A 24,174-nucleotide genomic window follows, 5' to 3' on the forward strand; every position below is an offset into this window, starting at 1 on the left:
CCTGTTAATGTACCATTCTTTGCTGCTAACGGGGGTTCACTTGGCATCATCGGACAAATTCGAGCCCAGATTTGTGTCGGGGATATTAAATTATCTGGGCCGATTTTTGTTTCCTCCTCGCTGGCGGTTCCGTGCCTGCTGGGGACGGATTTCCTGGCCAAAATGCCGATTAGGATATTAATCGACCAGGGATGCATTGAGCTCCCATCGGGCCGACGCATGGCGTTTCTGCCATCCCCCGCTACGAGCCGGACGGCGTTCGCGACGGTGCCGGCGTTCGTAGATAGAACGGTGCGCGTTCCTCCGGGGGCGCAAATGTTAATTCCTTTGAAACTTCGGCGGCCCTTCGCTAAGGGCATTGGGGCTTAAGGGGTTCTGCTGGGACCGTCTAGGGCCGGGGTCAGTGGACCTAATTTACTCCCGGCCCAGACCATAGTGAGAGGGGAAGGAGAACCCTTCATCGCGGTCCTCAATGTGGGCTCGCAGACGGTGGTGGTCCCACAGGGGACCGTGCTTGCTCACGCAACGCCGGTGCCCTGTGAGGAACCCGTCGCGAGTCATGTCGGCGCTGTCCCTGCACCGCGACCACATTCGGACAGCGATGAAGGGTGGCTCGAGGCGCTTTGCGCGGGATCGACGGACCTGTCAAATTTAGAGCGCCAACGTCTTAAGACACTACTGAGGGAATTTTCCGACGTTTTCAGTCGGGATAAATACGATTTGGGCTGCACTCATCTGCTGCGTCACCATATTGATACGGGTGACAGCGCGCCAATACGCCAGAATCCTTTTCGGTTGAGTCCCGCCGAAAAGGACCATGTCAAATCGGCTGTTGATGACATGCTAGCCGCCGACATCATTTCTCCCTCCAACAGCCCTTGGGGAGCGCCGATCGTCCTGGTTAAGAAGCAGGACGGTTCGTTGCGGTTTTGCGTTGACTTTCGGCGCCTTAATAAAATTACGGTTGCCGACGCATACCCGCTCCCACGGATGGACGAATCGCTTGACGCCTTGGCGGGAGCGCGATTCTTCTCCACATTGGACTTACTTTCGGGATTCTGGCAGCTTCCTCTGGACGATGATTCAAAGCCTAAAACTGCTTTCCGTACTCCGCACGGCCTGTTTCAATTCAACCGGTTGCCGATGGGCTTACACTCAGCGCCGGCAACTTTCCAGCGGTTGATGGAATTGGTTTTGGCTGGATTGCAATGGGAATCGTGCCTGATTTATTTGGATGACGTCATTGTCTTTGGCAAAACTTTTGAGGAACATCTCCAGAGGTTGCGGGCAGTTTTCCTAAAGATGCGGGCTGCTAATTTGAAATTTAAGCCCCAAAAATGCCATTTGTTACGCGAGTCGGTGCGTTATTTGGGGCACATCGTGGGGCGCTCAGGTATTTCTACCGATCCCGCCAAAACGCAGTGTGTTAGCTCCTGGCCGACTCCCACCTCAGTGGGAGAGGTTAGGAGTTTTATTGGGTTTGCGTCGTATTATAGACGCTTCGTCGCTAATTTTGCGACTATCGCCAAACCCCTACATGCTTTGACATCTAAAGGGGTTCGGTTCTGCTGGGGTCAGGAGGAGGAAGCTGCTTTTTGCTCCCTTCGGGACGCTTTGGTAAACGCTCCTCCCCTGATTTACCCTGATTTTTCAAAACCGTTCTTGCTCGACACCGATGCGAGCAACACGGGTATTGGGGGCGTGCTCTCCCAGGTGGTTGACGGCGTGGAACGTGTGGTTACGTACGGCAGTCGGGTGTTGTCTCCAGCGGAGCAACGGTATTGTGTCACCCGTAGGGAACTGTTGGCAATTGTCCATTTCGTCCAACAGTATCGCCCATATCTGTACGGTCGGCATTTCACCGTCCGCACAGATCATGCGGCACTGCAGTACGCCCTGAGGGTTCAACAGCCATCGGGACAATTGTCCCGATGGTTGGAGGTCCTCCAGGATTACGATTTCCAAACCACATACCGTAAGGGTGTTCGCCACACCAACGCGGACGCTCTATCACGCTTGCCAACCACCTCCGAGTGTGCATGCCTCCTGGGGTCTGGACGTTGCAGGCCTCCAGGGGACACATCGGTACCTGTCTTGGCGGCCGCCAACGACGACGATGCAATGGTTCCTAATTCGATCGAACAACAGGGCAAAGATTCCCTGTTGGGGTTGCCCGTCATTGAATGGGGGCGCCTCCAGATGGAGGATGTCTCCCTCCTCGGGTGGCGACGTCGCGTTGGCGGTGCGGCGGGGGGAAAAAGAGGTGCTTCCGACGCATGGGAAATGTGCCAAGGTCTGCTAATGCATTGGGACGGGAAGTCACGTCGACATCGGCTGGTTGTCCCTACTGGGTTGCGGGGTAGGGTGGTATGGGCCGCTCATGAGCGCCTCCTACACCTGGGGACCCAAAAGACTCTCGCCTTGCTGCAACTTGATTTTTACTGGCCTGGCATGACGAGGGATGTTGGGGATTTGTTGGGATCGTGCCCTCAATGTGCATAACGCAAACCGCCGGCACGGGAGTCTAACCCGCCCTTGCAATCGATCAAAGTGTCCAGGATAAACGAGCTGGTCGCTCTGGACATTTTGGGACCATTCCCCGCCACCCCCAGAGGGAATAGATATTTGTTGACGGGTGTCGAGTATTTTACATGCTGGCCTATGGCCTGGCCTCTGGCCAACCAGTCGGCAGCAGCCATCGTGGAGGCCTTTGTTCAGGGTTATGTCCTGGACAAAGGTGCTCCGGAGAGGCTGCTGACCGACCAGGGCAGAAATTTTTCCGGTAAACTACTCAGACAAGTCTGCGATCTCCTGGGCACAAAGAAAATTCGGACCTCCCCATATCACCCACAAACTGACGGGATGGTCGAACGTTTGCATCGCACCATCTCGTCCATGTTATCACAACAAGTTTCGGACTCGCAAACGGATTGGGACCTACAAATTCAGGGGGTCTTGGCGGCGTACCGGATGGCACCCCATGCGGCTACGGGGTTTTCTCCCTTTTACCTCATGTACGGCCGAGAACCAGACCCGCCTGTTCGTGCCCAGTTGCGGATCCCTGTGCCGCAGGGAAAAACTAATCTGGCTGACCACGTTAAATTTAATCTGGACAAATTGACCGAGGCACGGGATGCTGCAATGCAAAACTCTGACCTCCGTCAGAAGGCAAATGAGCGCCTCAGATTGAGTCGAGCGCACATGCTGCAGTGGAAGCCGGGGGACAAGGCATGGTTGCACTGCCCCCAGGTGCCACTGGCAACCTCCTCTAAACTGGTGCGGCCGTGGCGGGGCCCTGTGGAAGTGGTGGAGGTGTTACGTCCGCAGTGCGTGCGCATCAAGTGGGGGAAGCGGCGATGGTTCGTGCACCCCTCCAGATTAAAACCCTTCGCTGCGGTACACAACCCCACTTCACACGCGCGTGGCCAAACATGTGGGGGGTCGGCCGACTTGCTGGGTCCGTCTCCGTCGCTCTCACCTAATGCCTTGCCGGCTGTGCCACCTTCAGGAGCATCAGGAGTGACGGGCTCACGCCCGATCACCCCTCCTGCGGATGCCGAGGGTCACGCGGAGTCAGAGGAATGCTCACCTCAAGACGGACAGTCGCCACCTGATGGTCCGCCACGCGGGGTTACCCCGTGTGAGGGGCCCGCTGCAAGGACGCGCGCTAAAATGCGCAAACTGTTGTGAGGCCGGAAAATGTGTACATAGCTGTTGTGTTTATTGGGTGTTGTGTGGATGGTGTGTTTCCCGCTCCTCGGATGTACATATGTTGGGTTCACCGTTTGTTGTGTGTGCGGGGTGGGTTCCCTGCTGGTTGTATATAAGCTGTTTTTTTTACGGAATTCGTATTTATTCGGGGGGGTGCGACGGGTTGGTTCTCATCTTGTTGTTGTGTCTTGTTCTGGTTCCTGTTATGGTTCAAAAAATAGTGAGGCACACGTGAGGGGGTGAAGGCACCTTTATTGTCAAATTTTTGTATGTTGGCAGCCGGGACGGCTGCATGCTATGTGGGGGGGAGTGATGTAGGGCTGTTACAGAGAGCCCGTTATGCATGGCAGCCTATGGTAAACAAGCACAGTGGGCGGGGCTACGTCAGTGCACGGGCAGGTGCCCTCTACGACGTCCGCGCTTCGGACGTTACGATCCCCCGGGGCCCCACCCCTCAGGGAGGGGGGGTGTATAAAAGGGGAATGTATCGGGAGGCTCGGGAGTGATGTTTAGCTAAAGAAGAGGAGGAGGAAGACGTCTGAGATAGAGCCCTGGACTCCCCCTGGTACGCCGTCCTTATCAGGACCACGCAGGCTCGAGCCAGTGGCGTGGTACCAGAGCCAGAGCCAGTGCTGGTCTGGACTCTGGGTACCGGGCCCGACTGACCAGTGTCGGGCCAAGATAGCCTCCCCTAGCCCATTAGTGGAGGACTCAGAGGCAGGCTAAGGTTAGCCTAGAGGTGTGTCCTCAGATAGACGGGTGAGGGGGCCGATACCCCCTCAATTGTGTATGTCACAAAGTTGGTATTCAAATAAACAAGTGTGCCTCCAACTCCGGTGTCAACGAGTCGTAAGCGTTACTACAAAAGGATGCACTTACAGAGCACTTCAAGCGTGCTAACTACCAAGCTGCAATCCACAGGAGAGCATTGGATCCTTTTATAAATGCTCCCAGTCCAGACGGCTTTGGATGGATTGTCAAGGATGGTGATTCATCTTCTTGGTTCTTTCGGTAAAGTCACTTCTACGTGACTTTACCGAAAGAACCAAGAAGATGAATCCCTGCAGTCACGAAAGCTTTAAATCAAAATTTAAGGATGGTGATCTCATCATATCATGGATGACTAAAGATCCAGCTCCTCAACAGATTTTGGGGTCACTCTACTGTGGGTGTAAGTCTGGTACTTGTACAGGTGGAAGGTGCTCATGCCACAAGGCTGGCCTGGCCTGCACTGACCTATGTAAATGTGTTCATTGTGACAATGTGAGATTAACTGAGGATATTGTTTCATGTGAATCTGATAGTGAGGACAGTGATCTTGATATTTAGTGATGTGTATATGATAATAAAATTAATATAGGACATATATATTTAATATAAATCAATTAAAATTAAATCTTGTTTACAATAATAATTCCTGTGAATATGTACATGTAGTGCAGTTACTGCTCGTGTATGCGAATTGACAATTCACCATTAAATGTGTTATTTTGAAAAGTGTTTTTTTAATATATATTATATTTTGGCTTAATTTTATTTGTTATTCAGATTTTACCTCAAATATTACCTTTGAATTGGAACAACATAATGAGAAGTAATTGGGATGTTAATGCTACAGTAGAAGTTTTCTTGATAATCTTATCATGTTTACTGTGCATAGATAGCAACTTCAGGTATATCACACATTTTAAACTGGTTTGTTTTGTACTTCAAGTGGTAATTCTGCATTTTTGGGTTTATATGATAAACAGGTTTGAAAGTGCAAAATTCCCTATGGTTTCCCTTTTTTTCAAAATGGGCACCTTTAGCATCATTTTTCTCAAAAACTGCAAGGTTGTGTGCGGAGAACTTTTTCCTAAGGAATCTCTATATATTTCTGATGTTAAATATAAAAAAAGTAGGTAGTGCCCCACTTGGTGGAACGAAACCCTATTTCTAGGCCTCTTTTAGGCTACCGACAGCGGCCTACATTGCTCCAGAGGTGGTTCTCACTGTGACGTTCAGCTGATCAAGTTCATACAGGTGCACAATATTTTGCCACAGTGTGGCACAAGGGAAGGCCCACCATACATAGTGTCGCAATGCCAGCGCCCCACGAGCCAGCCAGCTGAGCCAGTAGACAATTCCATCAGTGCAACCTACTGGTTGTCTTCTCAAGGTGTTGACACTATGTCAGACCCCTGTTGGGCATCACTCCAAGGAAGGATGGGCTCTGGGTTGTGCTTGAGCAGCTGACCATTCAGACTATACTTTGAGCTCAAAGGTGGCTGGTGTTATAGAGGTCACATATACTGCAAACCATCTTCTACTTGACCTGAAGTCATCATTTTGTAGTGTCGTGAATACAGCCACAGTGCTGGAGGAGCGCCGGGTGCCTCGATTGGACGAGCTAAGGGCACGTGACCGGAAGCGGGCCTCGATTGGACTAGCTAAGGGCACGTGACCGGAAGTGGGCCTCGATTGGAGGAGTCAAGGGCAAGTGACCTGAAGCGGTGTCTCGATTGGAGGAGTTAAGGACACGTAGCCGGAAGTCAGGGCGCCATCCTTGATACAGCAAGGGGTGGGGCCGAGGCCAAGGGATAAATGGGGAGCGTGTTCGGGGAATTCGGGGCTCGTTTATGGGAATAAACTCAAGGGGCCGTCGGTCTTCGGTCTTCGCTCCTCGTTCGCTGTAGAGTCTTCGCTGGGGATCGTGGGTCAGGCAGCGTATGTGCTAGCTGGCCCGTTCGTTCAGCTAACTCGCACACAGATAGCGAACAGTCTAGGAACAGTCTAGCCACACTTTATTGTAGAACTCGGTGATTAGTGAGGTTGTATATTAACCGCGTTGCCTTAACAATAGTGTGTGCGCCTATGTAATAACACACTACAATTTTTTTCAGTCAGCTACCATGGCCAGGTCACTGTTCAATGTAACTTCAAGGCTGCCAAAGTCTAAAGCTTGGTGTTGCGACGATGTTATCTGCATACACAATTCGTCATGACATTGTAATTGGTAGGTCGTTGATGTAAATGTAATAAAGGACTCTTGCACTGGGTCTGTCTCCGTTGTCCTTTATTGTGGTTCTTACAACTTTGCCCGCACGGCGTCTCGCTCAGAGTCTCCTCCGTCTCCCGCTCGGCAGCCCCACTGCTGCCGCCGCTCCCGCAGACTTGCTGCGGGCTCCCAATACAGCCCCGCTGCTGGCTTTCCACTCAGCCTCTCCGCCTCCGACCTGCAGCCCCACGGCTGCTCTCTATGCAGCCCCGCTGCTGGCTCCCCTGGTCTCCTCCGTGCCCGGACACCGCTGGCCAACCATGCCGAGTCCCGACCTGTGGCGATCACGCCACTTCCCACCTCCTGCCCTGCATGGCCTCCTGTCTTTATTCCCACACTCTCCTCTCGCTCTTCCGGTTCCTGCCCTTAAAAGCACTCCCTCTCCCCACGTGACCCAACTCCTCCCACCTGTTACGTCATATCCGCGAGGCCGTTTACGCTCGCATTACATAAATATTGAATTGTGTTGGGGCAAGAACGGACTCCTGAGATCGTCCATTCTTTTGCATCTCCAAGTAGCTCAACATGTTCTTCATGTGCACTTGGAAGCAGCAACATTTGAGAAGCTCGGTGATGTACCCTTCTGAGCATGGCAGGACTTGTGACAGCTTTTACAGCAGTTTGTGGTGCCAAACTGTATTACATGCTTCTGTGTGGTCCAGAAACACTGCACCTGTTTTGGAATGTCAGAGGAAACCATGGTCAATAAATGTTAGTGCCAAGTGCTCAAGATGTTATTGACAGTAGGTGAGATACCTTTCAGCACCGATCACTCCAGAAGCTTAAGAAACACACTCAAAAAGAAGATGGGCCCATAACTATCGAGGACATTCATGTCCCCTCCCTGACTTCAAGAGTGCAATGGCGCTTGGCCCTTCTCCAGAATTTGGGGAAATAATTCGGATATGCAGTCGGACATGGGACAATACTGTGTGTGCTCTATGCGCTACTCGGCAGGCTGCGTTGTCGTGCGGTTTCGCTCTGCGCGTAATTTTTTTTTGGCAACTCATCTACTGCCGCATAAAGCGAAGGAAACCTGTAGCTGGGAACGCCCTGCCTCATCATCTGAAATATGGGTCTTCCTGCAGACAATTTATTTTAGTATTGTGTACAATGGCTGATTAAAAAAATCAAGAAATATTTATTTGCCAATAGTCCTGGGACAGTGAGCTGAAGTATACGGAGTGCTATCCGCACAGCCCAGGAACCTGTGCCTGGGCGAGAAGTGTAACTGTAGTCACGTGTCAGCTGGCATCACAAAGATTTGCCTGCTGACTGCAGCTTTGTTTCACTGGATGTGGCTGGGTACTCGCGGGGGACACGGCGAGAAAGTTCCTGCATTAGCCCCCAAAATGTTGTTTGTGGAAGTTATTTGTATACTGCATCAGGAGACCGAGTTGCAAAGTGAAATTTTACCGACATTGTTTTTAGGATGGAACCGGTGACATCTTTGTGGATGGGATGGAGAACAGGAACCGAGCTCTGAATGGTGACGTGGTGGTGGTTCACATTTACCCAAGAGAACAATGGAAGGTACTCGCTTAATCTCTTCAATACTGCTTCTGGAGTACTCTTATTAAAACATACAGTATGTTTTTGAGACCAATGCTATGTTGGGCAAACAGGATGAATGATCAGCAGGAGAGTAAAAGAACACCAAATAAATATTAAGTACTCCCAAATGCTACTGTCGGTAGTGGCAGAACACGCGTGCCAACAAGGACACTCAATTGATTTTACTAATGTTGAAGTTCTGTGCAAAACTAGTTACTACTGGTCAAGACTAATTAGAGAATCTATCGAAATTGAGAGTCTCCCTGTATGTCCCTCTCTCTTATGTCTCTTTGTGTGTATGTGTGTGTCTCTCTCTGTGCCACTTTGTGTGTGCGTGTCTCTCTATCAGAATCAGAAAGGGTTTTATTCGCCATGAAAGTTTGCACGGACAAGGAATTTACTTTGGCAGGAAGGTGCATACATTCAACATATAGGAATCTTGAATCTTAAATAAGTGGTGTACAAGTCTAACTATACTAAAGGTATACTAAAGGTAAAGTCTAACTAATACAAAGGGGCTAAAGTATGTAAGAAAATTTAATAAAACAAAATATAAAATAGCTATAATATACAATATAAAAATACAAATAGGGTAACATAGTGCAAATATGGCAAGATGTCATTGTGCAAATAAAGTGTTAAAGTCAGTGTGAGCCCTTGGCCTTGTTGAAGAGGCCAGCAGCGGATGGGAAGAAACTGTTTTTGTGGCGTGAGGTTTTGGTCCTGATGGGCCGCAGCCTTCTGCCGGAGGGGAGTAGCTGGAACAGAGAGTGTCCAGGGTGGGAGGAGTCGGCCACAATATTCCTTGCTCGCCTCAGGGTCCTCGAGGAATTTGTGTGTGTGGGTGTGTCTTTCTGCGTGTCTCTGTGTGTGTCTCTCTAGGTGTGTCTCTCTCTGTGTCTTTGTGTGTGTCTCTGTGTGTGCCTCTCTCTGTGTGTGTGTGTCTGTGTGTGTGGCCTGGTGGGGAGCGGTAGTGTAGCGGTTAGCGCGCTGCACTACGAACCTGGCGACCCGGGTTCGATTCCCGCTCACGGCAAACACCAGTGACGATTATCTGAACCGGTCCTGGGCCTCCCCTAGGTCGACTCGGCCTCAAATGAGTACCTGGTGCGGTGTGTAAACATCGCCGCTAGGGAGACAAAGGCGATCGGGCGTGGTGCTGGCCACCCACCCCCTCGTGTATCGTTCCGGCCTTCATAGGTGCTCGCTAACAGCACTTGCCCCTACAGTCTGTTAAGGCTATACGGGGGATCTTTGATCTTTGTGGCCTGGCACAAGCGTTGTGGTGACGTCACCGCCACTTAGTGGCGAATGGCGGTTGTTGTTGTGTGTGTCTCTGTGTGTGGGTGTGCCTCTCGGTGTGTGTCTCTCTCTCCTTCCCTCGATGTGGTGTTGTCCCTCGTTTTGTTTCCCTCGTTTTCTAACGAGCTGGACATCTCACTAGCACAGCCACCGTTGCGTTGGTTCGTTTACATTGACATGCTAATCTCTCACAATACAATGGCCACCTCCTCAGCTCTTCGTCGTTGTGGAGGTGCATCAACCACAACCCCCCCCCTTTCCCCCCATCTCGGTTCCCATTTTTGGATTTCCGAATCGCTTAGGCACAATCTCTAGCCCCCACCCTCTTGCCCGATGCGGCAAGCACCTCCCTCTCACCCTCTCGGCTCTATATATAAGGACTTGTTTCAGCAGCCTGTTTCTCTCTCCCACCTGAAGACGATTGCTTGTGTGGCGATCGAAACGTCGTGATCTATAATTTTTTCTATCTTCGTGACTTTACCGAAAGAACCAAAGAGTATGGATTCCTGCAGTCACGAAAGCTTCAAAACTACAAATATTTAGTTAATTGTTAAGCAGGTACTGAGTGTTGTTTAAATATGTTCGGTGTTTAATACCTGTAATTATCGTTTAAATATAACATTGCATGAATGAATTGATTTAATTCTGCCAGACATTCCCCGTAACTGGAATGGTTGTCCTCAGTCTGGCTTGGAGAGGTTTTACTCTCTGGCTTCAGCTTGACTCCAGCTCCTTCCGAGTAAGGTGCTGGGTAAACTCCAGCTTGTTCATAATGCAGCTGCTAGAGAACTTATGTTCACACCGTTTCGAGAGCACATCACACCTGCTCTCTTGTCTCTACATTGGCTACCAGTCAAGTATTGAATGGACTATAAGATCCAGCTGCTGACCTACAGGGCTCTCAATTGATTATCCCCACAATATTTCAAGAACTGATCCGTTATTACTCTCCAACGAGGTCCCTGAGATCTTCGTGTCATCTTTTTCAAGTACTCCGAAGTCACGGCTTTGTTCCTGGGATGATCATGCTTTTGCCAGTGCAGCTCCTAGACTATGAAATGCTTTGCCTTTGGTAATAAGACATTCAAAGTTGTTTGCGCTATTTAAGTCTGTCTGGAAAACTCACCTCTTTAAATTGACATTACCCCTAGATCTGGCCACTTTCCCTGGTTTTGTTTATTTCCTGCTTTACGTACACGGCGCATTGGGATGGATCTAAGGATGTAATGCGCCTGTCAAATCTAAATTATTATTATGACCTACGTTGGATAATTCTAAAAAATCTGATGGCTGTGCCTTCAAGTTCTGATTCAAAATAATGCATCAAATTCTGAAATATGTGCACATTAGAAATTGTGTTCATTATTATGATGTCTTTTTTTCAGAAGGTCACAAGGGCATTTGATGTCCCGGATATGGAGAATATTTCAAATCCATCGTTGCTTGGGCCTGCCTTAGATATGGCAGCTACCGGGAGCTGTGCGGAACTCAGAGGAATCGATGGTGCTGAAAGTCACGATGAGCAACGTTGCAAGGTTTTAGCTTCAGTGGAAAAGCTCGCTGTTTCTGATAAACAGGGTAAATTTGTATACATTTCATAAACACATGTACACAATGAATTCTGCATATGCAGTGCATGTTGTGACAACACATTAAGGAACAACAGCCTATATTTAAATACTAATAATAGTAATGTTTATGTTTAGTGTCATTCATGCAAATTGTAGGTCAGAGAATCGATTTGCAAGGCAGCCAGATCCAGTGCCAACAATTTCCCAAGCTCAATGATCCTATACTGGGATGTTTGTTCAACTCCATTAATACTCGTTTACGCAATTATAATAAAAAAAAGATGTTTCAACTACAGGAAGGGGATCATAGCCTTCAGTCTAATATATCCCACAGTCGCAATTGAATTGAATACAAAAGCCCATGCTGCAGCAAAGGGTGATTGGCAGCAAAAAGTGTGAAAACAACCCATTATACATTCCAGCAACATTTTTTGTTAAAGAGCAGTTGTCTTCTAAATAATTAAGCTGATAATATGCCTCCTTCACATATCTGTCTCTGCAAATATAAGGTTTTTTTAAACTATCAACGCGCACGTCCTTTGGATGCCGACCGCTTATCCGTCCCTCCCAGCCACTTGCAAAACATTTATGCTGGCATAGAGCCCTGTCTCTCTATCCTGCTCTCAACTTCTTTAAACTCTACATTGCAATATTTCTAGATTTCTGTCTCTGGCTCTTTTTATCTATTTTCTCTATTCCTCTGTGCACTATTTTGCTTCTCCCGCCTTTTGTATCCTTCATCCACCCTCTCACCCACTTCCCTCCCCCGATCTCACTCCTTGTTTCTCTCTCACCCTCGCTCTCCTAATTCCCACCTCTCCCTTGCCTGTCGCTAATTCTCTCTCCCACTGCTTCTCACATTCCCTCACTGTCTTCTTACCATTTTACTCTTTCCTTTATGTTTCATGCCCTTTTTCACCCTCCCAGCCCCTCTCCATTCCTCCCTCACCTCTCTCCTCTATCTCACTCCCGTCCTCTGTCTCCCTCACTCTTGTATCACCCTCCTCTCTTGCATTTACACGGGATACGCACCAGCTTGGTTTGAGGGTGGGTTGGGGGGGTGAGGCGCCATGTCAGCACAACTCTGGAACCCTTCTCAATGGTATAGAATGTGGGTGATGTTATCTGATCAAAGTGTTACAGGGGTAACAGTGTACAGAGTCCCAGATGTGTATTTGGATTGTGGATAAGTGGAATCAATGAACACTCATGAAGTGGGCTCTATCTGAACTGGATAGTCGTGTCACAACATTGAAGCTGTTGTAGTTATTTGGCTCTTTGGGTGCTTTAGACACATTGTGTGGATGACAGCCAGGGTGTTAAATTAAAAGATGGAGCAATAAATCAGTTTGTGTTCAGGCGCAAGGTGGTTTGTTACGTCACAGGATTGTGAGAGGTGATAGCGGCTTTGGGAGGCCTCCATCCAGGAGTGGACTGGCCATGGCTGATGATGATTATGGTGATAGGTGTTGACTCCCTAACAGGGGCAGCACTGCCTAAAAGGCCTACACATTCTTGGAGAAGTAATTATCTAGCAATGTAAAATGGATTCTATTAAAGGCTTTATGCTTTACATGTTTTCGTCAAAATATCAGAGATGAAGTCTTATTGTTTGTAACGGCCTTCTTAAAGCAATTTTAATTGACTCCTGTTGCTTTTGTCCACATTGCGGAGCTGCAGTGATGAGCGTTACGAGGAGCCATACCCCACTGCCTGATAACTGCCTGCAGAAGACTGCAAAGGTGCTTCCCTGCATTGCACATTCACTTTGTGTCCTATGTCGGATCTACAGCACTAGGGTGTTTGTAGCTGTTATGCATAAAACATCCTCTTCATCTCTTCACCTTTTTATTTGAGAATCCATCCATTCACATTTACTGAGATTCATTATTTCTTGACTTAAAGCTTTCGCGACTGCAGGAATTAATATTCATTGGGTCTTTTGGTAAAGCCACATAGATAGAAAAAAAAAATCATAAAAAATATCACAACGTTTCGATCGCAAGACAAGCAATCATCACCAGGTGAAAAAATAGCGGGAGAGCTGCTGAGGCAGGATGTTATAAAGGTTTGAGATGGGTGTAGCCCAAGGGCCATAAGCGAAGTGGGTGGGGCTAGTGATGACATTTGCATGTAAATGTAAGATCGGGTAAATCGGAGAGCTACCTCCACGACGACGAAGCTGTGGAGGTGGCTATTGTATTGTGAGAGGTTTGCATGTTAATTTAAGATCATAGAGCCACCGCCACAGAGGAAAACGAAACGGTGGCTGTGTTAGTAAGACGTTTAACCTGTTAATGTAAAGACATTTAACCTGTTAATGTAACACTAGAGAGGTGAAAATAACTACTAACATCGGTAGGTAGGATGGAAACATCACAGCCAGTTATGAATTAAACTGGTTCATAACATCCTTCCAATGATTGCTCAGTTTGTACCCATCTTCTCGGTTGAAATTGTGTCCGTGTTTATAGATCTGGATGGCTTCATGAACGAATCTTTGCTGATAGCCAGTGGGTTTGCAGTGTACCTTCGTCTTTGAAAAATCAATTTCGTGTGTGCCCACAGCATTAAAACAATGATCAGCCACGGCCGAGGTATTGGTCCTACCGTGTTTAAACATGGTAGGTATTGGTCCTACCATGGACCGGCTCTGGCTCCTGCCACAGTGAGGGGTGGACAGTCTTCGACTCGGGGCAGGAGACTACCAAACAACAGGGAGGGGTTCTTCTTCTGAACAAAATAATGAAGGGGGTGTGGGAGTGTGGCAGTGAAGTATTGGAAGCTGTTAGCCCCAGGCTACTTTGGGCTCGCCTTCTAATCAACCGGAGGCGAGGAGTGGTGGTCGTGGTTACTTATGCCCCCACCGAAGACGAACATCCGTGGAGGGATGCAGGCAAGGCCGATGAGTCAGATGCCTTCTATGACCTCCTGTCACAGGTGCTATCTAAAGTGGCCCCTCGGAATAGAGTCATCTTGTTGGGTGACTTCAATGCCCGAGTTGGTCATGATGCTGGCACTTGGTCTGGAGTGATTGGAAGGCATGGGCCAGATCAGCTCAATAACAATGGTAGGAGGCTGCTAGATTTTTGTGCAGCCCATGGGCTTTTAATTACCAATACGCTGTTCCAGCATCAGCGCATCCACACAACATCATGGATGCATGCCGGGTCCAAGCAAGAATATCTGCTGGACTACATAGTGACGGAACAGCAGATGCGGGCCCATGTCCTTGACACCAGGACCTACCGTGGAGCTGATCTGCCCTCTGACCATCGACTTGTCATCTGTAAGATGTGCCTCCCATTCTTCCACTCCGGTAGTGGGTGTACACCCAGGACCCCATTCAAATCTAAGGTGGCCTGGTCTCAGCTAGCTGATGAAAGTTGCAAGCTAGAATTTCATCATCGCATGTGGCTGGGGTTGGCATCGTCCCCCACTCCTCCAGATGTCGAGGGTAAATGGGTAAGGTTTAGGACTGTGACTCAGGAAGCTGCAATGACTGCTTTGGGTACGTGGTCCAGACCTCCCCAGAGACCCTGGCTGACAGAGGTGGTGTTCAAGTTGGCTGAGAAAAAGCGATTGGCCCACTCTAATCGTCTGCAGCATCCCATGTCAGAGAATGAGGAGGCTTACCACAGCCTTCGCTCGAAGGTTCGGAGAGCCGTGAGGCACTGCAAAGATATGTGGTGGTCTCGGGTTGCTGAGGAGATGGAGTCTTCCTCAATGGCCCGCGATCACAAATCCCTATTTAACTCCATCAAAACAGTAACCAGCAGCGCCACACCTATTACCATTATAAGGGGGAAAAACGGTGATCCAATCTTCGACCCTCAGGAACAGGTTTGCAGATTTGCTGAGCATTTCTGAGGTCCTAGGGGAGGGGAAATTCCTTGACATGGAAAACATCGTGGGACAAAGTGGGGATGACCCTGCTGAGGCTGCGGTGCCTCAAATATTGGAGGAAGAAGTCATCCCCTGTTAGTGGCTGACTGAGTGCCATCTGTTGAGGAAGTACTGAAGGTGATCCAGAGTCTGAGACCAGGAAAGGCACCAGGCAGAGATGATCTCTCAAGCGAAATGCTGAGGGAGGGTGGCGTTTGTGCACAGACTGCCCTTCATGACATCATAACAATAGTCTGGACCACTGGACGGGTTCCGCAGGGTTGGAAGGATCCCTTGTGGTCCCCCTCTTTGAAGGGGGACCGCACAGACTGTAACAACTACAGGGGCATCTCACTCCTCAGTGTGCCGGGAAAGGTCCTGGCAAGGATTATTCCACATTTCCTTGCCAGGCACGCTGAGGAGAGGCTTGCAGAGCCTAAATGTGGTTTCAGGAAAGGGCGGTCCTGCACAGATGCCATATTCTCTGTCCGTTTGCTACAGCAGAGGTGTAGGGAATTCCAACCAGACCTACATCTCTGCTGTATTGACCTGGTCAAGGCCTATGATACCATCAGTAGGCCTGGGCTCTGGGTTGTTCTTTGTGCTTTCGGAGTCCCTGACCCTCTGCCCACGATCATTAAGGACCTTCATGATGGTGAGCAGGCCCGGGTAAAACTACGTGGCTGGGAGTCGGAGCCATTCCCTGTTCACCTTGGGGTGCGACAGGGATGTCCTCTGGTTCCAACATTTAGCATCTTTTTGACCACGTAGTTCGTGAAGCCTTTGATGGCTGTACCAGAGGAATTTCCATCTGGTACAGATACAATGGGAGGCTGATCGATGCCCGGGTGCAGTCAAGGGATGGCTCCCTATTGGTCAACCATGTGATGTATGCCGATAATCTGGTAATTGACGCTCACTCAGAGGAGGAGTTGGAGGCGCTGCTGCTGAAACTGGAGCGTGACACTAAGAGGGTGGGGCCTTTCCATCAGCCCCACCAAAACTAAGCACCTGCCTGGGTATTTTGTACCATCGGGCACTCCACCCCCACAACTCCCAATCGGTTGTGGAGAGAGTGGAGAGTTTCCCATACCTGGGCAGTGTGCTCATGACCGGCTCCAGTTTGACAGCAGAGGTCTCACTCAGAATCAGTCGAGCGACATTATCTTTTCATCGGTTGCATAACGCTGTGTGGAAGCTACCTGGTCTGTCGCTCCGCACGAAGCTTCAAGTCTTCTCGGCCACAGTAATTCCCTCCCTTCTCTATGCTTGCGAAACGTGGACCCCCCAAATGGAGCATCTTCGCCGATTAGAAACATATAGGCTGGCCTGCCTACGATCCATCCTGGGTTTAACCAGGCTGAATTGTGTGAGGAGCTCACAAATCTTTGAAAGATTTGGGCAAAGTCCCATCGGTGAGCTCCTCCGGCAGGCAAGGCTGCATTAGCTGGGTCAGGTAGCCCGCATGCCCAGTCACCGTATGCCTAAATAGCTTTTGTTTGGCCGGATAGAGGGGGCTAAACGGGCACGGCACGGTCTAGAGAAGAGATGGAGTCATGTGGTACATGACTTGTACCAGCGGTGTCAAGATCGGCCTCTGTGGAGGAGGCTCGTGAAAGATGCTGCTGGGCAGTTGGAGGCAGTCGCCCTCCAACAACAACGGAGGTCAGAGGAGCGACGCTCACAACAACGAGCGGAGCGCCGAGTGGCTAAAGCACAGCAAGTTGGCACAGTCGGGGACACAGGTGGTGCATCAGTCAGTCATCTCAGTCAGTTGACCCGTGGCACCTGGGTCTGCCCCGTGACGTCCTGCCAGTGGGCATTCGACACTTCACGTGGCCTCAAGGTGCACCTAGCCTAGCACAAGTGTCGTGGTCACGTCACCGCCACTTAGTGGCGAATAGTGGTTGTTGTGGATTGGTAGCTGTGAACCTGACAACATGAGTTTGATTCTTGACCAGCATTGTGAAGTAAGGTCCAACAATCCCCATGATCAACATGGCATTGGGAGGCCTTTATACAGCAGTGAATTGACAAAGGGCTGTAAATTATCATTTAGTTTTATGTTGTACAAATGTCTGACAATGTATGTATTTTTAACTTCTTTCACACCGTACGTAGCCAACCGCATTAATCGGAGGTGTCGGGGAAGGACAACAAACTAAATACAAAAGCAGTTCTCAAGAAATGAGTTTTCGATGCCACTTTCTTTGTGGAAACCTGAGTAATATCAAGCTATATAAATAGAGGACCTTTAAAAAATATTAATTTCTTCCTTGGTGGTGGAGTCAATATCCTGGTGTAAGAATTCACTTCCGATGTTACAACTTCTCCATTTCAACATGTAACGTATGTTTTTATTTTATATATTAGTACAACAATGAACAGGGATTACATATTTATGATTGGCTGGTATAATTTACATGTGCACTGGTGGATCTGGGCCACCAGTAGAGATGAACACTTTGATTTGACTAGAATTCCAAATCCTCAACTTTCCACGATGACAATACAAGGCAATGAATTTATCCATGTCAGATAATACCGCAGATGCGATTATGACGAGACTGCACCGTGAATGCGTCTTTCCTTCTTTGCAGGTGGTTTACATTCTGGAGAAGAAACACTCAAGGGCAGCCACAGGCCATCTCCGGGCCCCGAGCTGCGGCCAAGGCACAGTGGCATCACCTAAAGGCCCCGGCCCCTTCATCCTCTTTTCCCCCCTTGACCACCGCGTGCCCAGGATTCACATTCCCCAGTCTGAGTGCCCGCCCGAATTCCTGGCCCGACCTGGTGACTTTGTGAACACCTTGTTTGTGGCCCGCATAACAGAATGGCCCGAGGATACCAAGATTCCACGAGGGTATGCTCAAAACATACAAACACTTATCTGCTGCATGCTAAAATGTTTTGGGGTGATATTCTGCACTAGAGCAACAAAGCCAAAAACGGTAGCATTGCATGCGATGCGGGTAATCACAGTATGTGTACATATTCTTGGTTCTTTCAGTAAACATGACTCCATCTTTCAGTAAAGTCACGTAGAAGGGAAATAATAAAATTAAAAACATATTTTAAAAAAATTCTCACGACGTTTCGACTGCAACACAAGCAATCATTATCAGGTGTGAAATCCACAGCAATTTTTTTTGCTGTGGATTTCTTCTACGGGACTTTACCAAAAGAACCAAGAATATGAATCCCTGCAGTCACGAAAGCTTTAAATCAAAAGTGTGTGTACAATTTAAGATATGAATAGATGCACAAATTACAAAAATTACTAAAAAGTGAATTACCGAAACAGGAGGATTTTATCACAGTTGTGGCTGTTGTCTGATGAGGCTGGTTGTAATTACCGGCAAAAGTCATACTCGAGTTGTAAATGTGGGTTTACTCTCCAACACACTGGTGTGACGAACTCGTAACTAATTGGCACATTTTGTCTACTTGACAAACGGCACATTTATATTTATGCGATCTAACCCAAAATATCTCTATTATGGGTTATCAGAATGTTTACTTGAATATATATCTATTTTATTGCTCTATGAAGAATATAAAAAAATACGAATAGGTTTTATTCTTTTTGGTAATAAAACAGGTGTTAAGATGTTCAAACACCAAATAGAAACCTTTTGCAATGAATCATGTCTGCATGTACTTGTGGTGAACATACAAACAAAAAATGCTTTTGTTTCTTGCAAAAGGTTTCTATTTGGTGTTTGAAAATCTTAAGACGTGTTATATTGCAGAAAGGGTAAAACCTTTTGATACTGGCAAAAAAGGTTCCATTTTGTAGCTGCTCACCCCAAGCTATAAATGCCCTGAAAGTGCATTGTTGTTGTACTGTTTGCCTTTTGGCATTCTCTGGGCTAACACTGGTGAGACTATGCCCTAAAGAAGGCTGTCACTGGTATAGACCAGTTTCAAAGGCAATGTATTTATTATCAGAGCATAATATGCCACATATAAAATACCAATTAATTTATCAGGCCCATTATTGACTTGGTGTCGTTACTTATTGCTTGTGTTGCATTGTATAATGTCACTGTTTTACTACTCATGCCAAATATTGTCCAGTCACTTACCCGACGAGCCAAGCATGCACGTTCCCTATTGTTTGTGTGACAGATCTCTGGCAAAGAGTCTGGGCGAGGCTGGTGATATAGAACCCGAGACGGAGGGGATGCTCATCGAATATGGCATTGATTTCTCCGAGTTCCCTGATGAAACTCTTCAAAATCTTCCACAAAATCTGCCCTGGACCATCTCAGCAGAGGAGCTGGCCAGGAGAAAGGACCTCAGGTGTTCCAACAGCCTGTTCACAGTTCCCGACACCCCCACACACGGAAATGTTACAGGATTATCATGTGCTCTGTTCAACTGGTAAGGCTGTGTTGTGTTACAACACCGACTTACTTTTAGGCATTGTTATTAAGTGAAAACGTGACAAAAGGAAAAACGAAACGTAAAAAAATTACATTGTACAAATGGGGGTTCGTTCCCAATGCAGAGATGTTTACTCTGATGAATGTACCAAATACACTGCTATGTTATCCTCAATACGGTGACATTAGACACCCTACCTGATGATTTGGCATGAGGACATCACTTCTTCATGTCATTATTGCTGAACTTACTATTGCAGTTAGTCCAGGTTGCCATGGAGTTCTCTGCCGACATCTGTCCTGCCACCACCTCGTGCTGTTCTGAAACATTTCCTATCCAAAATGGTGGAGGTCACTTGCCTTCTTGCTCTTCTGCTCGAAGGCTCATCAGTAAAATGTATTTGAAAGTTTTCAAATTGCTTGACTCGCTTCCTGGCATTGATTAGAGATATGCACATTCTGCATGCAAGCATGCACAGCAAACGGCAATAAATGTAGGGATAGGTAATACCTTTCACAAAACTTATGATCACAGTTTTCAGGTAGAACTGTATGTCCACTTCAACCATTTGTTTATGAATACCAGTGTCTCCATGTGGTTAAGAGTGAATAGACAGGCACAAAACACCCAAGGAGTGTTATGCAGATATCTACAGCAAACCAATTCCTACTCCAGGATACATTACCCTTTTATCGCACATGTAAATTGCTCTTGAAGGTCATGGGAAACCAAATTATGGACAATTCAGTGGCCAACTGACCATGTGTTTCAGTTATATTTGCAGACAGGTCTTTTATACGATCTAACATAAGATCAGGATCTAGAAAAATAAAAACAAGTTAATAGCAAACCATTATGCCTGAACGTTGTAGACGATGAAAAGGAATGGTATTCAATTGACACTGAAGCAGTCATTCAAGCTCAAAATCCAAGGCCATAATAAAATTATACAAATGATCTAAACCATTTATAGATGGCACAGCTTACACCGAGGTTACACCGAGCTAGGAAGACAAAATAAATAATAAGAGGTCAGGCTAGAAGGTACGTTCCCACTCAGGCTATTAACAGAAACATTGGAAGATGTCCTTAACAAATTGGATTGGAGATATGGAAGTGTAGTGAGTCCAACTGAGTCGCAGACGTCTTAGGGAGCAACACTTTCATTAACCATTAACACAACATACTCCAGGGCTATTAACACAACATACTCTTGGGTGGTGACCACCCAACTAACCACGCTACGGCGGAACTAGACAAGTTTCCACTATCCCGGGTCCGGACCACAAGCTGGGTCCTGGACCGCGTGGCTGGAGGCTTCTTCAAGCTTGACGTGGATCTCCTGCCTCTCCAACAGTCCGTACTCCGAGCCCCTCCCAGAGCCCCCCTTATATCGGGCCGGGCTGGGGCGGGCTCCGCCTCTCGCCCCACCCACCTCGATCTCTCTCGCCCTTGCCCGAAGGCTCTCGAGAGTTATTCTCGGACCATGTGACCACCCATTGGCCCCCTCCATCGGTGGCCCCCCTCCAGTGTCATCCGGTCACGTGTCCCCAGGTCAGCAAGAGTATTATGCCCCCAACGTAACCCTAGCTGGCTGACACTCTCTCGCTATCTCAACAGGAGCCCGCACCGCATGCTGTGTGTGCGTGGTGCCACCGCGCTTAACCAGCGCTCACCCAAGCCCCCACTAGGGCTGGTATTACACCCCGTGTCCGGGGTGTACACACAACAGTATACCTCCGGCACCACACGGTGACATTCCCAGTCACTACAGAAGCATACAAATTTTTACAGAAATTACTAACACAGATTTGCTGAAAAAGGAGACAATAACATTGACGACTTGGTCAGATCATTATGTGATCTAACCCAATAATTTATTAACAATCATATTTTAGTTTTTTTTACATTACTTTTACTTTTGAATATATTCTTTGGTATAGACGTATAAACATGGATGTGTATGCACATCCTAACTGTACTGAGTTGTCTCACCCTGGTTAGAGAACTGTGTATATTCTCCATTGACCCAGCGACTGCCCGTGATCTGGATGATGCCCTCTCTTGCGAACGTCTTCCAAATGGTAAACGCTTGTAAATGTGGGAAACTCTTATAATCTTTTTGTTTGAAGTACAATTTGGCTTTTGTTTTTAATTTAGTAACAATATTTGGCAGGTGTCCCCCAACCTGTCACTGTCAACCCTCAAACATCCTTCATGGACCACCATGCACCAATACAATTTTTTTAATGAAATCAAACAATCTTAGCATCTGCAACAGTTCCAATACGTTTAATGTTTTAGGCAACAACCACTTTGTGAAAAATAATACTTTCTATCTATTGTGTTGACACCTCTTCTGAAAACCGATTTCCTTTTCAAATGAGCTTTAAGGTAGTGCTCATCTCCTGTTTGCAGCCCTGAGGTAGTAGCGCAAACTCCACGTAATTATGTCAGGGACAAGCCTTTCCATAGGATGACCACTGTTGACTTCCCCAAAAAGTGGTATCTACTTTATTGATCGTGGAGAGATGATGGGCTGAGTCAACCTCCTATCCAGGATTTGAGCTCGCATCCTTCCGATATCGAGCCGCTCGCTCTGCCGCTGAGCCAGCTGGCTGGCTGCTCCTATGGCTCCGTGTATGCTCCCCCACGGCCATCTGCAGGGGGGTAGAGTTTTGTGCACACTGCTGGTGTGGGTGGAAATGCACATTACCTCACCGGGGGTCTCGGGCACCATCCTCTCGCTTTTTCATCTCTGCACGATCAGCTGTCAGGGCGGGTCACACATCTGAAATATTGGTTTTCTCATTTCATCATTAATTTTAAAAAATTCCTTTTAAGTAATCATATATATTCTGTTATTTCCATGTGATTGTCATGTTTCTTAAGCTGTATTCCCATTGTTATTTTTAGAACATCCTCGAACATTCTGCAGGCTGATATTTCATAAATGACAGCTTAACATTCCGTTGAAGTTTATGGAATGGCTGTTAATTCCATGTGTCTCCACAGATTTTCTTTAGGGCTTCATCATTAATTCATTCATTCAAGACACATCCATTAAAACAACTTCATGAAGGGCAAATTTATGAAGATTGAAATTAACGTGCAATTTCATTTTCAATAGATTTTATGACTAAATTAATTCACAGTTGATTTATTTTGCTCATTCCTTGGGAATATACAATATCATGTGAAAACTGTTTATTCCACCATTTGCTTTTATTACAAAACACCATTTTCTTACTACCCATTGCCCAATGATTTCGATAAATCAACAGAAAGTTACTTTTTAGAGTTCTGAAATTGCATTTTAAATCTTTCATGTAATTTATTTTTATATGTTATTGGTGCACAATGGTCCATGAAAATTTTGTCAGGCTTATCAGTGGTGCATAGGTCCAGAATGGTTGGGAACCATGCGTTTCGTGGTGTTTAACTGGTGGATTACCGGCCAGTACGAGCTCTTCTCATATTGTTGATGTCCCTGATGTCCTGGAGGCTCAATCTCTACTCTGCTGTCGCTGTAATTACTAAGGGTTCCACTGTCATCTTGTGGTTACCATTGGCTTACAGGAGGCTCCTCTGCCTTTTCATCATGGTGGTACCGCAACCCCACTCTGTACAGAGACCCCTTTAGCAGCTACTGCAGATGACTCCCATTGTTAACTTTTCTTATCTACCACACCAAAGAGAGGGGGGTTTGTCGTTATTTTAGTAAGCGTATGATGTTTCTGTGTGTAATCCCATTTGAGTCAATTGCAGGTAATGTTTTCGCATTGGGTTGTTTGGCCAAGACCAGTTACAATTTACATTTTTTTAGCTATGGGAGGAAACCACAGAATCCGGAGGAAACGGGGAAAACATATAAACTGCACACAGTAAAGTGCCTGAGTCGGTAATATAACCCAGAGCCCTCATACTGTAAAGCACAAATCTTACCACAGCACTGCCACCCGGCCGTAGTGGGATGTGAATCCTTGTGTTTCATGCAGGTCACCTAAGGGTGGGAGTCCACATTGCGGACGTGAGCTTCTTTGTGAAAGAAGGCACGGCCTTGGACTTGATGGCAGCCGATCGAGCCACCTCCGTCTACCTCGTCCAGAAGGTTCTAGAACAGCGCATGTGAACAGTCCGCCATGTGTGAATACTGTCTGCGCCGTGTGTGAATACCCGGTGTGAACACCGTGTGTGATCACTCCACCCCGTGTGATCACTCCACCCCGTGTGAACACTCCATCCCGTGTGAACACTCCACCCTGTGTGAACACCTCGTGTGAACACCGCGTGTGATCACTCCACCTCGTGTGATCACTCCACCCCGTGTGAACACCTCGTGTGATCACTCCACCCCGTGTGAACACTGCGTGTGATCACTCCACCTCATGTGAACACTCCACCCCGTGTGAACACTCCACCCCGTGTGAACACCTCGTGTGATCACTCCACCCCGTGTGAACACTGCGTGTGAACACTCCACCCCGTGTGAACACCTCGTGTGATCACTCCACCCCGTGTGAACACTGTGTGTGACCACTCCACCTCGTGTGAACACCGTGTGTGACCACTCCACCCCGTGTGAACACCGCGTGTGAACACTCCACCCCGTGTGAACACTCCACCTCGTGTGAACACTGCGTGTGACCACTCCACCCCGTGTGAACACTCCACCTCGTGTGAACACTCCACCTCATGTGATCACTCCACCCCGTGTGAACACTC

At 47.7% G+C, this 24,174-nt stretch overlaps 1 protein-coding gene across 6 annotated transcripts in view; it reads left to right on the forward strand.

The window, feature by feature from the left end:
- DIS3L2 (DIS3 like 3'-5' exoribonuclease 2) overlaps positions 1-24,174 on the forward strand; it is a 68,158-nt gene that overhangs the window by 17,146 nt on the left and 26,838 nt on the right. For 4 of the 6 annotated variants that reach the window (XM_078600741.1, XM_078600740.1, XM_078600742.1 and 1 more), the window contains 7 exons: positions 8,180-8,281; positions 10,990-11,182; positions 12,850-12,917; positions 17,661-17,923; positions 19,192-19,365; positions 21,454-21,533; positions 23,448-23,560. In XM_078600741.1, the coding sequence (XP_078456867.1) occupies positions 8,180-8,281; positions 10,990-11,182; positions 12,850-12,917; positions 17,661-17,923; positions 19,192-19,365; positions 21,454-21,533; positions 23,448-23,560 (993 nt within the window). The remainder of the gene's footprint in view (positions 1-8,179; positions 8,282-10,989; positions 11,183-12,849; positions 12,918-17,660; positions 17,924-19,191; positions 19,366-21,453; positions 21,534-23,447; positions 23,561-24,174) is intronic. The other 2 variants (XM_078600744.1, XM_078600743.1) reach the window with 1 other exon arrangement.

Source organism: Lampetra planeri, chromosome 15, assembly GCF_965212315.1.
Source record: "Lampetra planeri chromosome 15, kcLamPlan1.2.h2, whole genome shotgun sequence".
Taxonomy (NCBI): domain Eukaryota; kingdom Metazoa; phylum Chordata; class Hyperoartia; order Petromyzontiformes; family Petromyzontidae; genus Lampetra; species Lampetra planeri.